General features: G+C 44.8%; 2 protein-coding genes across 3 annotated transcripts in view; one reads left to right on the forward strand and one right to left on the reverse strand.

Moving 5' to 3' along the window:
• The window catches only part of plxna2 (plexin A2), a 231,624-nt gene extending 223,803 nt beyond the window's left edge, over positions 1–7,821 (forward strand). For both annotated transcript variants that reach the window (XM_080445644.1, XM_080445645.1), the window contains 5 exons: positions 1,844–2,034; positions 2,480–2,649; positions 2,870–3,082; positions 3,748–3,898; positions 6,983–7,821. In XM_080445644.1, coding sequence (XP_080301770.1) covers positions 1,844–2,034; positions 2,480–2,649; positions 2,870–3,082; positions 3,748–3,898; positions 6,983–7,078 — 821 coding nt within the window. In that variant the 3' untranslated portion in view covers positions 7,079–7,821. The remainder of the gene's footprint in view (positions 1–1,843; positions 2,035–2,479; positions 2,650–2,869; positions 3,083–3,747; positions 3,899–6,982) is intronic.
• A 6,780-nt stretch (positions 7,822–14,601) lies between these two features.
• Positions 14,602–16,578, reverse strand: LOC308096452 (protein mono-ADP-ribosyltransferase PARP8-like; the record flags this gene model as incomplete). The annotated part of the gene is made up of 1 exon (XM_080443873.1): positions 14,602–16,578. One exon carries the CDS (start codon positions 16,576–16,578, stop codon positions 14,602–14,604), a length of 1,977 nt encoding a protein of 658 aa, XP_080299999.1.
• Positions 16,579–16,871: the final 293 nt, after the last annotated feature.

The following is a 16,871-nucleotide window of genomic DNA, read 5'->3' on the forward strand; positions in this document are numbered from 1 at the left end:
ACCGAACAGCCTTGAAGAAGTAATTTTATGTAGGAGAAGAAGAGAAGACTCCCTCTAACTGCACACATTATGAAGCTGCCACGTTAATTCTCCCCACTAATGCATTCACTCTCACACCTAGAGAGTATTTACATGCTCACGAACCCAAGTTACTCTTTGTTACTGGGGGGGGGGGGGGCCTCTGCAGTCTGCTTTATTACAAAGAGCAGAGTGCTGAATATTTTACCAAAGTCATGAATTCACAATGAGCCATAGAAGGGACAATCTAGCTCTCTTCTTTTTTTGTTTTTAGTTTAGCATTCTTTCGCATTGGGAGAGCTTGCACGGCCAGTGCAGTGCAGTTGTGTGTTTGTGCAGTTGTGTGTGGCACAAGGAAGCAGACGCTGGGCTGGCACGAGCCGGGGTCCCTTCATCAATCACGGGCCGGCACAGCGAGCAACAGCTGCACCTCGACAACCCGCTGATTGATTCATATCAATTTAACGTTCAGCACTTAGCATCTTGCTGCAATTTACACCGCCACAGCCCTCAAGCACCAAGATTCACCAGCAAACACCCCACCTCACCCACCCACTCACACACACGCACTCACACACGCGCACGCAGGCACGCATGCACGCACGCACACACACACACTGCCTGGCCATGTCTTGGAGTGAAGGAGTGCTGGGGAGAGTGAGGGAAGGAGGTGCGTGTGTGTTGGTGGGGTGCGGGGTACAGGGAGAAATGAGGGGCCGCAGAGCAGCAGGATGCCGGTGACTGGATTAAACAGGGATTTGAGACCTCAATCTGCCATGCTGTCACGTGCACGTACACACTCGCACGCCTACAGCCTCCAGGTCTGTTTCCCAGGTGCCCCCACCCCCCCCCCCCCCCTTACCGTAATGGTAAGTGGAATGGGCTTTATTGCTCGTCTGCGCCATGGCCTTTGAAGCCAAGAGTCAGATCCTCAGCGACTACCAGAAAGCCCCCCCCCCCCTCCCCGCCCAGAGAGAGCCCTCCACCACAAGGAGACACCTGCTAATTAGAGAGAGAGAGGACCAGCGCGTCATCCATCCGTGTCAAAAGGAGGAAGGGAAAAATGAGAGAAGAGGGGGCTGAGAGGACAGAAGGAGAACTGGAGGAGGGGTGGGTGAGGTGTAAGGACGGCTGCAGTGCTTAACATATTACACATCTTTTGATGCATTGATTAAAGAGTGTGACTGAGGCCATTTGGACGTGGTGCCGGGACAATGAGGGCACGGGAAGCCAATCATGGAATGCTTTTTAAGAGGATCCAGGCAAAGCCACGTCTCATTCAGTGCAGATGAGGATTGGTGGCAGAAAGAAAGAGAGAAAGAAATAGTCAAATCAAATGAAAGAGTGAACGAGAGGAGAATAGGGGTCTCTTTTTTTGCACATCTAGCTCTCTCTGATGAGATATCAAGAGAGGCCATTCTTTTCATCCATCATGGGCACTGGCCAGGACTTGTAGAGCTAACATGCATCGGATATGAGGGACACACTGCTGCTGCCCCCCCCCCCCCCCCCTTCATTACTGTGCAATAATAAGAAATTATCCAGCACTGCAATTTCCTTTGCAAACACAGCTCAGAGGTAGATGAACACGAGGGCTCCGTTATTACAACAAGCTGCAAAGGAGAAGTGGAAATGAGAGAGAGAGAACCAAAGGGAGAATGAGAGAGAGAGAGTGTTTGACTGCACACATACTCACATACATACATACATATGTATGTGCTTCTGTATGTGTGAACCCATTTTACTACATGATGCAGTGCCTGAGGGGTGGGCTTCGGTAACCGCTGTAGTTTAAACTCTTCCGCCCTCTCCCTCCCATGGACAGACTCTTCGTTCCGCTACACAGGCAGTCCTGACAGCCTGCGCTCACGGGCCCCCATGATCACACCAGACCTGGAGAGCGGGGTCAAGGTTTGGCACCTGGTGAAGAATCACGAACATGGGGACCAGAAAGAGGGAGACCGTGGAAGTAAGATGGTCTCCGAGATCTACCTGACCAGGCTGCTAGCTACAAAGGTACCGTACCATACCCTGAGTCAAAGCTCTTGGGTAACTTTTTTAGTAGAGTGTACTGTATAGACCAGTGGTTCTCAAGGTGGGGTCCGGGGACCCCCAGGGGTCCTTGAAGGGGTTCCAGGTGGTCCCCAGCCAAATCATTGATAGTTAGGAACCAAAAAGACCCTTATGTACAAAGGGTGTACAAATGGAACCAAATGATTCTTAACAGGTCCATTTGTACTCTCTCAGAGGTGAATTAATTGATACTAGTGTAGATTTGAGTCCCAGAGATCAAAATGGTATCAAATGGGGATTCATAGCCTAATGCATATCAAACTAGGGTTCCTTGACATGAAAAGAGTTTGAGAACCACTGGTATAGACATCATCTTATCTACTGACAGATAAAACACACATTTTGGCCTGTTTTTTACTGAAAGCTCTCGTCTTTTGTACTCTCTCAGGGTACGCTGCAGAAGTTCGTCGATGACCTTTTCGAAACGCTCTTCAGCACAGTCCACCGGGGGAGCGCTCTGCCCCTCGCCATCAAATACATGTTTGACTTCCTGGATGAGCAGGCGGACAAACATGGCATCCATGACACGGATGTACGCCACACGTGGAAGAGCAACTGGTGAGAGCAGATACTGTATACAATATGTTGGCATTGTAAGACTTCGTGTTCGACTTAGACCTAAGGTTCGTGTTTTTTTGTATGACACATGATAAATCCATATTCTTCTTACGTCTTTGTACAGCATGCTCTGCTTATCTCCCTCACCAAGGGTGTGTGCTGACCAAGTGTCCTGTTTCTCTGCATCTGTTTCTGTCTGTCCCTCCACTCCTCTCTCCAGCCTTCCATTGCGTTTTTGGGTTAATGTGATCAAGAACCCGCAGTTTGTGTTCGACATCCATAAGAGTAGCATCACGGACGCATGTCTGTCCGTGGTAGCCCAGACTTTTATGGACTCTTGCTCCACCTCAGAACACCGCCTGGGCAAAGACTCCCCATCCAATAAGCTGCTCTACGCCAAGGACATCCCCAACTACAAGAGCTGGGTGGAGAGGTAAGAGACAACTCTATTATTATTGTAAAGGAATATAATATTATTATCATCATCATCACCATCATCATCATCCCTGCCAATCTACTTCCTCCACTAACCAAAGTGTCTTAAAAGCTTTCCTTGTCCCCAGATATCCATAATCCTCTTTATAACTGTAGTAAAAAGTTGATGTCTGCATAGTAAAATTATTATCTATGCTATTACCTGGTGCAGTAGACAGGAAACAGTAAGAGCATAGATGCAAGCCTTTACTTCAAGTGATAAAAGCACGGTACTGCTGTATCCTGACACTCACACACAGTTAACCCATTAAGACCTGGAACGCATCTGTGTTTTGATTTGAGCTAAAAAAAGCATCATTTTACACTTTGTCTATTCAAAAATAGCAGATATACAAGCTCATAGCGCTGCACCGAGTGCCGTGCTATGAGCTTGTAGATCTGCTATTTTTGAAAAATCCTGATAATTTGTGCAAATCATATATTTTTTAAAGCGAACAATCGGACTCGGGTCTTAATGGGTTAAAGACCCAACATGTGTGTGTGTGGATGGGAGGGCACTGAGCCTTTAACTTTCTCCTCTCGTTCCTATAACGTTAGAATTTTTCGAGACCTGGACCTCTTTAAGTGTGGCGTCCTTGTGTCCTTGTGCGTGTCGTCTCCCAGGTACTACGCTGACATCAACCGCCTGCCGGCCATTAGCGACCAGGACATGAACGCCTACTTAGCAGAACAGGCTCGACTCCACTCAACGGAGTTCAACATGCTGAGCGCCCTCAACGAGATCTACTCCTACGTCAGCAAGTACAGCGAGGAGGTGGGTGGCGCTGCGGTCGCACGTGGGACAAAAATGTCAGTGCGGAGAGGCTTCAGAAAGCCCAGAGGTCTAGTTAGAGCCGGGGCCTGATGGGGCTCCATGTCTGATGTGGAGAGTACAGACGAAAGCTCTCAGCAGGCCACTCTTATCTGTTCCCCTGAGCTGTGTTACAGAGCACAGTATGTTATATAGGGCTCTCATGGTAGAAAACGCACATACGCACGCACGCAAGCACACACACACACAAACACACGTTGTCAGATCACCGTAAGCATAAAAAGGGAGCAGAGAAAGAGAGGGTGAGCAGTTATGGAGACATTCTACCGCGCATGTCTACTCCTCCACTGGGAAACATTACACTGACCTTTATGTTGCCTACTCCCTCAATGTCTCTCTCCCTCTTTCGCGCTTTCTTTCGACCCATGTCTTGCTTTCTCCCTCCCAGTATGACCCTGTCAGCCTTTCTTGAACTGTGACTCTCTCTCCCCTTTAAGCACTTATTTTGTACTTTAAAAATAGTGGTGCTATTTAAAAATATAGATTAAAACATTTATGGGGGTGGGGGTTATGAAAAAACAAGAGGGATTTTGAACATTGTCACCCATAACGACATGCCCGTCCGTCTGCCTACATAGTAAAATCCTCTAATTCCCTAGCTCTCTCTTGCATAAACACGGGCAGACACGACAAAAGCACTCACACACACACACACACACACACACACACACACACACACACACACGTCCTCTGCCTCTCTCCCTCTCTCCCAGCCTAAAGTACTTAAACGTCGTTGACACTTGTTTGTTCCTGCTCAGCCTTTCTCACAAGGCTGTGAGGCGGGCTAACCGGCCAGCATAGTACTTAAATGGATTTTGGGAGATGGCACCTGCATACACTGCTGCGGATTAATAATAGATTGCCATTGGGTCCTGATGATGAGAAGGAGAGGAAGGAGGAGGTGGGGCGGAGTTCAACTCCGCTTTGCCGCTGCCAGGCTCTAAGAGCACTTAAGTAGATGAGAGGAAGACGGTGGGCAGATTGCAGACTATCTGCCAAACTAGCCCCCTGCTGCGTTGGACCAAAAACATGTCAAAATGCATGACGCTGGATGTGAAGGGAGGCAGAGGCACTACAACCCAGAAATCTTCTAGGCTATCTCCGTATTTCCTTTTATTTTCATAAATGAATGAAAAGGAAAAATTGCCAATCTACAAGCTCAGAGCTTGTAGATCTGCTATATTCGCTTTGAAGACATTTTGTAAAGGTTTTGAAAATTCAGCCCCAAATAAGTTTTAAGTGCTTAAATCTCTCTGTAGGTTTTATTGGCGCTAGAGAGAAGCACATGAACCATCTATAGTTGGTACCAGGTTACCAACTATCATGTACTGTTACATGACTGTTGGTAACCTACTTTCTACAGGCTGCATATTTGACATCAAAGAATGACATTCAGGTAACGTGATCAAATAGAATGTCATCACATTTGTGAACATACAGCGCAACACATACATGCTGGAATGAGTGTGCAGAGTCTGAGCACAGAGAAATCCACATGAACGCAAACCTTATTGATCTCTTTGGGAATTCTTTTTTTTTAATGCGTGTGTGTGTTTGATGTTCACATGACAAAAGCAACCGCTGTGTGTGTCCCTGTCACCCTGACTTAGAGTAGGGCTGACATGGCAGACGAGAGTGCAGAGAGGAGAGACCCTGTCTCAATCCCCTTTGAAACAGACTTGACAAATGCCACCTTTACAGAAAGGGATGCACAAGATGAAACGGGAAAGGCTATTAACCCATTCAATCCGGGAACACATTTTGTGTAACCACTTTAACCATTATTCTGTACTTTGGCTATTCAAAAATAGCAGATGTACAAGCTCATAGCGCGGCACCGAGTGCCGCACTATGAGCTTGTAGATCTGCTATTTTTGAAAAATCATGAAGATTTGTGCAAATCTTTGAATATATATATGTTTTTAAAGCGAACATTTGTAACTCAAATCTTTGCTTCTGGGGGTCCCCGGAACTAAATATTTTGAAATGGGGGTCGGCGGACAAATTCATTTAATTTTGGGGGGTCCTTGACATGAAAATGTTTGAGAACCACTGATATAGAAACGTACGTTTTTCAGAAACCTGTTAGGATTTAGAAGACATTTGTAGATGCGTTCCCGTATTCAAAGGGTTAAGTGCTCCTCGATTTTGTACCATTCTCTTTGACAAAGGCAGCTATATGTATTGCCTTTCCCTTTTATATATGTCTTGTGTAGGGAATTAAAAAAAAACGAATTATAATAATAAAAGCCAAAGGTCATTTATAGTACCTTAACTCTCTCAGTGCCAAGAGTATTTTCATAAAGTACTCCCCCAGTGCCAGAAATTTGCGTTATTTTTTAATTTTGTAATTTTTCATTCAAATAAATAATCTGATTGGGTTTTTAAACCCATAATACAGTTCTACCAGTAGAGAGCAACAAATCGACACATTGATGACCTCGCTGGCTCACTCGCCCCCTCCCAAACAGGCTCACGTCACATCCGGTCATAACCGGATGTTGACATTTTCGACAATCGTTGATCGGGCTAAATTACGATGCGATACACGACTACGATGACTGATCGTCACCCAGACCAAAGAGAGTAGACGTGGACCTCTCCGTTCGTTTTTTATACCGTGTGAAAAACCGTGACTTTCCCTATTCTGGCCAAAAATGACCGCGGGAAAAAAATGAGAACCGGAAACGGAATCTGCGTCATGAAACCGGAACCCAATGAGTCTGAAGGAGTCAGGAAGCGAAAGTGATCATGAAAAATAAACAGAATAGCGCGACCACAGTCAAAAGTAAAAACTCGGGATTTCTCGTGCTGGCACGGAGGGTACTCGGGGAAAAACTCGGGATATCTCGGGGCGTGGCACTGAGAGAGTTAACAGTATGGAAAAAAATATTGTATTTATTGTATTGCTCTAATAAAAGTTATTACAGTATTATTGTCTTATAATGAAGATCATCATTGCGGCATCAAGTCTGATGTTTGTCTGAGGTTTATAATAGACCTGTCCTGCTCGTCTCTCCCCCCCAGATCACAGCAGCCTTGGAGCAGGACGAACAGGCACAGAAGCAGAAGCTGGCCTACAAGGTGGAGCAGCTCATCTCAGCCATGTCCCTGGAGAGCTGAAAGAGAGTATAGAGTGGATCTCAGGCTCCACAGGACCACCCAAAAGGGTCCCCACATGACCACCCAAAAGGGTCCCCTCATGACCATACCTCTCACCATGGGAGCTGCAGAACCATGGACCGGGACCTGGGACCTCTATATCCACAGACAGACGGACGGACAGACAGACCGACTAACACACAATCAACTGCTTTTCGATCCTCCTTCCTCCTGCAATGATAACATCAGCCCTGAGGGACCCCCTGCTATGGGCCCAGACCCTGGACCAGAAGCCCCACTGGAGCTTAGAGCTGGTGTTGTCATAAGGAAGAGAGCTCAGCCCTGCATACGCAGGAAACAACATGGCTTTTAAGTCATTTTTCTTTTGTTTGTTTTCTCCTCTCAAAGGAGGATATGTTCTTTCAGCTTGCCTGGACAGTGTGTATGCAACACGTGTGCGTGTGTGTGTGTGTGTGTGTGTGTGTGTGTGTGTGTGGAATTAGAAGACATTCTGGGAGGCTTGTGTGTGCAAGCAAATGGGAGGTGGGGAAAATAAATCATTTATTCTCCACTCCGTCTGTGACTCGCATCTGAAAGTGGAATGGACTCAAAAGAAAGAGACAAAAGCATCTCGTGTTTGACGGCCTATATCGTTGCAGAGTTTGCGTTCAGATTTTTATTTTTGTACGACGTACGTTGAAATCCTATCAGTTGTAGTTTAAAACATCCACAGCCCCCTGAGCTTTGATATTTAAAGACATTGGACGTGTCAGAGTGAGGGGTGGGTTGGGGGTGAAGGCGGGTGGTTGGAGGGGGGTGATAATACATGGCATGGCTCACGTCTTTTCTTGCTCCCTGTCCTCATCAGATAGGTCCACAGGTTATATAAGACTGCTGCTTCACGTGAAATTGACAAGAACCTTCCGCTTCTTTATCCAGGCAGAAGTGTACAGGAAATCATGAAATTACGTCCTCATCTCGTCAGAGTCAGTGGAACGCCGCTTGCTCTTGGGAAGTCAAGGGTCAACCAGCATGCTTGTGGGCACCTAAAGACTAAAAGTGTGTCCTGGTAATAATGTATGGTGTAGTTAGGCTTTATGACCTCAAACCAGCATCGCACTGGTGTTCAAAACTTTCCTCAGCAGTGTAGGTCGTCTGTGTATGTACCGGTTGATACTTGTCAAACAATGTATGTGAATTTACAAATGCATATGTGTTTTTTGTTGGTCTGTTTCTTTTTTCTTTTTTTGTTTGTTTGTTTTGGTTTTTGCAAACAAATTGGGTTTCAGTTGAACTGAGCTCTATAGATAGTTGAGTAGAATTAGTCAAATGAACATGCCCATTCTTCCGTCCCAGGCCCCACTTCCTTCTTGTCCAACTCCTTCCTAAAGATCATTAGAACCCGATACCAAATCCCTCTCTACTGTAAGAGAGTGTGTACAGTCTATAGTCTGCCTCATGGCCATCACTGGTGTGACTCCGCCACTCGTACGTACAACTACCATATAACCGGAGACTAGACAACAGTCCTGTCTAGCTAGCAGGACTAAGGCCACCGATGGCTTTATGCTGAAACTCTCCATTATATAACCACTGTTTGTATCGCTTTAGGGACTTGATCGAATATGTGTGTATTCTGCATGCATGGTATCACACATCAGAAGTGTTCTAAGGGTCCATCTTTGTTTTCTAAAGTGCCAATGAGTCATGCCAGCTCAAGTTGGCCCGGTTTGAGATGCTAAGCTGATGCGAGTTCCACGGGACCACTCTCACCACCAAGTTCTTCGCACAGACAATAAGGAGCCCGTATAGATCTAGTTTGACAAAGTGCCAAAAGAACCTGTTGTTTTAACTTATTAATTGATGTGTCAGAATCGGTTTATGCTTTATAGAGGGAGCAAACCTCTCATGTTGAAGTGGAGAGTACATTGTGGCAAAAGGTCCCACACATGGAAGGATGAGATGCAAGTTTAAAACTTGCACAAGGTACAAACCGCAAGCAGGCTCTGTAGACAGCAGCTCTGTCTAATTGGTTGTTTTTGAGAGTGACTTTTTCATGACAAGACAAAAGACATTCCAAACACCCGATGAAGACATTGCCCATTAAAGGTGGCTTTGTGTAACTAATGTGGTTCAAGGGTTACTAAGTCTCTCGACCAAAACCGAACAGTCACGAGCTTAGAGGTCTATCTATCTATCTAATCTATACCTTCAGATACTTGCAGCTGGATGACCACAAACTGTAGATTTCGCTTGCTGGATTGGTGATTTCATTTTCTGCAGAGATGGATATAGTAGTATGCCGTATGTTTGCTTGTTGTTTACATCAAGTACTTGAAAACCGGTCGTAGTAGTATTATTCGAGGCATGCCCAGAGAGTACTGCAGTCATATGCAGACACAGTGAGATCAAACACCAGTAGGTTCGGCAAAAGGTGCTTCTTTCTCCGTGGCCTTAGACAGTCCACCCATTCACTGCTTCTGATCTTCATAGTCTAGTCCGTCTGACCGGTTGGCATCATCATGACTTCATCACTGCCCTCCCAAATTCCACTACTTCACAGTCAAATCCTGGGTGGACCCGTATGGGTCAATTTTTACATTTTTACACAGAATTAAATTAAACACTGAGGAGGTTACTGTGGGCACTTTGCCCCTGACCACTCCATGAATAGCTGCGCCCTGCATATGATCAAGTCAAAGGAGAGGTGAAGAGAGCACAGGCCAACGAAGCCAGGCAGATGCCGCTGAGGTGTTTGAGAGAAGGGAGCAGCACTGAGAGAGGGGGAGAGAGAAGCAAGAGAGAAGCCCTTTAGCTCTAGTTTCCTGCTCTGGCTTTGAAGCATCTCTTTGATCTGAGCCAGTTGTGTGCACAGAATGATCAGGAGATTGGAACAGAAAAAATAACAGTCGAAGAGAAATGTAGGGCAAGCTCATGATTGACATTCTATTATTGTGTCCACCCAGTGATGGAAGAAGGGAGGGGCGAGTGTTCTCCTGTGACAAGCACCTAAGCACATCTGTAGGTACAGTACACAAAAACAAATGCATATACAGTACACAACCAAGAATCTTCTTCCTTTGGACTAAGGTCTTCCCTATTTCAGCGAAGAGAATTGTATCCTCATACCGTACCTCACATGTTTGTCTGCGAAAGCGCTTAAAAAAACGAGTTTTAATATGGACCTCGATGCCTCTTTTGCATGCGCACGTTTCAGAGTCCATGCTCTAGTTGGACAAGCTCCGTTAATGTTGAGAATTGTGAATCTACCCAGAGGGGCTGAAACGGAATGGTTTTAATTTGACGCAGTCGGACAGTGAATCCGCTATGTCTCCCTCCGTGTCTTGTTTTGGGTTGCTGCAAGTGGCCCGATCCGATCCTTTTATTCAGCCTGGTTTTCCACATGTCTAATTAGCCCCCACATAAAGGCTACTGTACATGTACATGTCTTACATCACAGCTGAGTGCACCTTCTTTCTTTTTTTCTGAGAATTTTTATTTTTTTATTCTGTTTTAGAAAGCAGCTCATTTTCATGATGTATACCTTTATTTCAGTCACTGCAACAGAAAGTTGCGTTTTATGTTTACCATTCTGCAGCGCAGAATTTAATTTGAAAAGTTCTGTGTGTGTGTGTGTGTGTGTGTGTGAGTGTGACTTTGTGTGTGTGTGAGGCTTGTGCTTTTTTTGCGATACACCTTTGACAATACGGACAGAACATTACATTACAAGATATTTCGTGCACTTTTTCTGCTCTCAGTGTAACATCTTGCCGTAAAGACGGCCTTGTTGCTTGACCGGGTCATGTCATTTCCTGTATGAAAAAAAAACAAAAACATGAATTCATCATTTCCTTTTTTGTCTTTGTGTCATCCAATGGAGGTATTATTAAGAACCAGATCAACGTATTACTCTCAAGATATCCCTGCGTATGAAATAATTATTCTTCCATTTTAAACACATTTAGAGAAACCCTTTGTAGACACTGGAGTTCTGTAAAATAGTTACTGATGACAATGATGATGATAATGATAATAATAATGGCTGTCTGTTCTTGTTGTTTTATAAAAGTGTTGTGAAAATTGTAAGAAAGTTAAAGTATTTAAAAAAAGGTTGTTCTTGTTTTTTTTATTTGCTTTGGTTTTGTTATGATAATATATTATTGTGTACCTATTGTAAATATGAAGCACACCTATTTTGCAAGCCAAGGATTCACTTTGTACTGTTGTTATATATAAATAAACTTTGCTGGTTAAAAATTGCATAGAGACAAAATCTGGATTCCTGTCGTTCTTGGGGACGCTTGAAGAAAAGTCCTTCTGTTCTCTACGATGGTCTGGAAGAGAAAGACACATTTTGCAAAACAAAAAAAATGTGGTATAGTATGGCCTATTTTGATGATACACACTATAATTCCTGTATAATGTATAAAGTTGAGCTGCAAAGCAAAACTATTGTAATGAGACTCTTTGTCTGTTATACTATACTGTACATATACTTGTATGTGCTGTACATACCATTGTATTGTACTGTATATCAAGTATGCACACCTCTAGGTCGTTTTGTTAATGTAAACGTACAGAATTCTGTTTCTCTGTCTCTCAATCTCTCTCCTAAACATTTCTCACTATAATTGAGGTAATTTCTTTTTCTACAACTGTAATATATAAAACAAGACCCGGAGACCTGGTTCTGCCAGACCCAGAATAAATTCCCTTTTATGCCCATGTATGGACGAAAGGGGGACGAAATTCAGAGGTCCCTTTTATGCCCATGTATGGACGAAAGGGGGACGAAAAAAAGACAGACTTTTATGCCCATGTATGGACGAAAGGGGGAAGCCTCATGTAGGCCGACCCCTTGGGTCTGGCAACAAAAGTTTTAAGAGTGAGATCTTCACCAGTACTGAGCACATGCTAAATTTGCGACACAGCATGTTCCCTTGAGCATACAGCTTCCGACGCTGTCTATATATGTCCTTGTCATCAGAGAGGTCATTTGATATTATATGGCCCAAATAAAACGAAAGCTGAGTTATCTCGGCAGATTAACTTAGCCAGTAAACCTGGATATGCTCATGACTCGGTTTCACGAAAGAAAATTGAAGCAATCCTACCTTAGTTACCACGGCAATTTAGCTGTGAAGTTAGGACCAGGCTAACTGCCGGGTTTAACTAATCCTATTGCCTTTACTGTTCATTAAGCAGTCAATCTGATCACGAACCAATGAGTTTTTCCACACTTATTCAATTCTTATGCGAAAATCGAAGATCTAACAAGCCCGAAAACAAATAGTCTTATGGCGGCCGGGGGTCACCGGGGGTCCCCATGGACCCCCGGCGTCCCCTGGACCCCCGTGGATTCCTGGACCCACGTGTACCCCCGGACCCCTGTGGACCCCCGGCCCCCCGTGTATCCCTGGATCTATATTTTTTTTTTAAAAGGAAAAGAAAATCTTTTTTTTTTTTCTTTTCTTTTTTTTTTTTGGCCCAGTGGCCCACTGGCCCAGCGGCCCACCGGGCATTTGCCCGGTACGCCAAATGGCCAGTCCGCCGCTGACGCACATTGAGCCTGGTTTAACGATCTTGGCTTGACAAAGTTGCTCCTTTTCAGCCAGGCTTGGCGTTTGTGGAACTGAATAAACCAGGCTGAACAGCGCAGGCTTGTCAAACCTGGATTTGCCTTTTAAACCAGGATAATTTCATTCCTCTTTCGTGAAACAGGGCCCTGGTAGAAGCACTCACCTGGTTGTTTAGACCGCAACACTCCACAATACGTATGTACCTCCCCGACAGCCATGCCTAAATATGTTGTCCAGGTGTCATGTTGTCACCTGATGACATCAGGGTACTCCATATACTGTATGGGGATTTGCTGATTTATCAATATTCTTTGGACAACCTCCGATCCGACGGACTTCCTCACTCACATGCAACACACACACACACACACACACACACACACACACACACACACACACACACACACACACACTTGCGTAATTTATTGGATTATTGTCTCCGCCAGGCCGAAGGCATGGTGGAGACAGTATGTTTTACCCTCCGTGTGTGTGTCCGGCTCAGCCAAGCTAACATTGGTCAAGCTTCACGTGACACGTGACAATATGTAATATTGTACCGTGATTGGCTGACTCTATTCAGACCCTTTGCTTTGATTGGCTAGCGAGACGCATGATGAAATAATAACCTATAAATAGCACCACGCACTTCAAAAAATCTTTTTTTTTTAAAGTGAGCTTCCATCACTGTGATGACCACTGTTGTTTCTAAATAACACCGCTCACTTCACACTGGGTGTGATTTTTGTCTCCAGGCCGAAGGCATGGTGGAGAGTATGTTTTACCCTCCGTGTGTGTGTCTCAGCCAAGCTAACATTGGTCACGTGACACGTGACAATATGTAATATAAATAGGTAAGACAGGATTAATCAGGAACAGTACTCGCCTGGCGGAGACCTGTGCTCCAAGGAGCACATTTTCTAGTTTTGTATTGTTTTTAAAAGTGGCTGTATAAATAAAGTTTATTGTTATTATGATGAATGATGATGAGGATGATGATGATTGTTATTATTATTGTCATCAATATAGAAAATAATGCAGTTCTGCTGCACCATAGAAGTGAAGAATTTGTTGGTAGACATAGAAGTGTTACCCTTCATGCCATGCAGTATACAGTACCAGAGGTTGACGTTAACGCTATAGTAGCTATGCCATGGTTTGGATCCGATATTGTACACAGGTGGTTCTCAAAGTGGGGTTTTGGGACCCCAGTGGTCCAGGTGGTCCCCAGCAGAACTAATTTAGTTAATAAGAATCAAAATCAGGATGGGGGTCCGGGGCCAAATACATATATTGTAAATGTGGGGGTCCATGACATGAAAATGTTTGAGAACCACTGTACACAGTGAATAAACTAGACTAGAGCCCAAATGGTGGGTTGCCATGTGAAATGATTTTATTGTATTTATTTATGTTATTGTTTTTACTTCGAACACCATACAATAAAAAACTCACAATAAAACAATAAAAGTAAAAATACAAAATATGTTACAAACAAATCCAACTATCTCAATGAACAATAGATCATAAATGTGTTCGAAAAGGAGCAGGAAGAAGCTAATGCTCCTGATAGAATGATACCCATGTGTAAAGGAGAGTTTATCATTGTAAGGTGGTACCTCTTAGCCATTTCCAACATATCTTTGTAAAGTCCTCACTATTGTTCAAATTTATAATATGGTATTTTTTTTGTCTATTCAGTCTGTGAATGGCATTGAAGCTAATAGAAACTGAAGGCTTTATATTCCTGGAAAGTTAGGATGCTAATGCTATAATAGAAGCCTATTCTAGCGTAAATGATTATTATTATTTTTTTACCAAACCTGCATACCGATGATGTCACTGGTAGGCAGGTTTCTGAACTATCCACAGCCCTCCTCGGCAACACAGAGTCCTCAGTAGACAGAAATGTTGCCATCTGTGGGTGTGGTGAAGGGGCCTAAGCAGCGGTATTGCATGAGGACGTGTTTATGTCTTGGTCGCACGATGTTGACTCGTGACGATTTTAAGGATTTTTTCGCGGATTTTAGGTTTTTGCGTGTCGATGGTCGTGTCTCCCACCTGCCCGTCTTCGTAGACGAAGAAAAACCTTGTGCAGACATAGTCAGCATTGGGAGCCACCCAAATACATCCACTCTTGCGCAGGTCAGGAGAAGTAATCACTTCACATAAGGCAATGCACTTCAGATTACGACTCGGCAAGAACTGTAGTCCTTGCTCTTTCTTCTGTTCTTTATTGGTAGCGTTTTGTTGCCCATAATGGCCAATCCCTGAGTAGCTAAAGGACACATTTGAGTTGGGGCTGAGATATATCCCAGTGCCGTAGGCGGCGCCATTCATCTGAAGTTTTGTGTTGGAAGCTACGACCAGTCCCTTCCTCATTATAGAGTGCCAGTTCTCAATGTGTGATCCATGGAAAACAAAGGTGCTGCCATGGTCTTTTTTGGCAGCTCTGAATTTGGCCTCTTTGGCGGGTGAACTGCTCAGCAGTAGGAACTGATGTGGTGTGTGCATGAAATCCAGTTGTTTGTCTGCTGTAAGCTTGGCAATGTGTGACCTGTTACTGGATATCACCCACTGTAGTAATGGGAGAGACAACTTGTCAACCTTGTCCATTTGTTTCTTCATCTCTGAGTGAGCAGTCTGGGTCATTTGTTGAATACGTGGAAGGCCGTTGAGGGCTATGTTCACTCGATCATAGTTCTTGCTCTTCGGGTCAAAAGCCAGTCTCTGTGGATTTTCCGGATCGACCACAGAGGGATACGGGTCAAAAATTAGGTCTCTCCTGGCCGACGCCACCGCAGCCCGAGCCATGGACAGTAACAGATCCACTACCTGAGCTCCAGTTGCGATCACATCGGTTACTTTATTCATCACCCCCAGGGTCTGGAAGGCAAAGACACACAGCTCCGCCTCACACACATAAGGCCTGAGCATGGGTCCGTTTAGGAACACATGGGGTTCGTCGCAGATCACACAGAATTCGTTCAGAACAGGAAACCTCTGCTCTGCATACTCTATAGCCTGGACAAGAAAACCTCTGTGTCTGGTTGGCACAGATTTGGCATCAGTGGAACAGGTTTTGAAGCCGAAGTTGAACCTACTTGGCGCTGGCGTTGTGGCAAGCCACAAGGCTTTGCTCTGTTCTTCCCACTGCTCGGTGACAAACGTCTGCATGATCTTTTTCAGCTGATGCCCCAGACCAAACCTGTCTTTAAGTATTGATACTTGGAAAACTTCGACCTTCGGGACTGTCCCGTCTAGGTATTGTGTTAGGGAGCAGTTAAGCCGTATAGTTACAGGCTCCAGGCGAATCACACCCCAACACTGTGCAGTCTCCTCATCTAGGAAACTGACGTCCATGCGCAGGTCAATGTCCACGTCATCAAATCCACCGTATTCCCTGAGAGACACTGCATGGGCTCCTTTTAAATCCCTCACCGCCTGCAGGTCTGCCTCCAGCTGAGGGTGTTTTTGGCTCTCGTCATCAACGTTTTCCTCCTGACCTCCATAGTAGTCATTATCTCCCTCAGAATCTTCGTCTTCAGGACCGTCAGAGTAGCCGCCCTCAGAATCGTCCTCTTCTGGTGCTTTATGGCACTGGTTTGTCTCCACCTGAAGCCTGGTCCTCTTCATGCAGCTGCTGGTCGCGTCGTTATTCAGCCTCATCTCTGATGCAATTCGCTGGAAAATAACAGGAATCGGATCCATTGTGATTAAAACATCGTCAGCATTTTCCGAGTTGGACACATAGGTGTTGTCTGGGTAGTCCTCAGAGACGTTCACGGAATAAGAAATCCTTCTGGAGCCCTTGGAGTACGTAAACGTGAAGGTGGCGTCTGCGTATCTGAAATTAGAGATAAGGCACTCTTTTTCCACCTTGCAACGTTGAATAACAACGTTGACGTCTTTTTGTATTCTCTCCTGCCTTGAACCCATCCTCATGAAATAATAAACCCTGCTGGAATAGACTCGTTGTCTTTCTTTTCTTCCTCTCTTCAAAAACAAAGAATGATTATGATTAGACTGTGGGCCAGTTACATGACCTCTTTTACCTTCTTTTATGAACTCTATTTCGCAGTGACATCAGAACCATGAGCATCAGTGCAGCATGTCACACCCCCATTGCAGGGGTTTCCCCATTCCCCTCTTTAATGCACATATATGAAGATATCTGTATCTGTTTATGCCCATAATAATATTAGTTCCCTGTCAGCCATGCCCATAATATGTTGTCT

This window comes from Gymnoscopelus braueri (genome assembly GCF_963280865.1).
Source record: "Gymnoscopelus braueri genome assembly, chromosome: 12".
Taxonomy (NCBI): Eukaryota; Metazoa; Chordata; class Actinopteri; order Myctophiformes; family Myctophidae; genus Gymnoscopelus; species Gymnoscopelus braueri.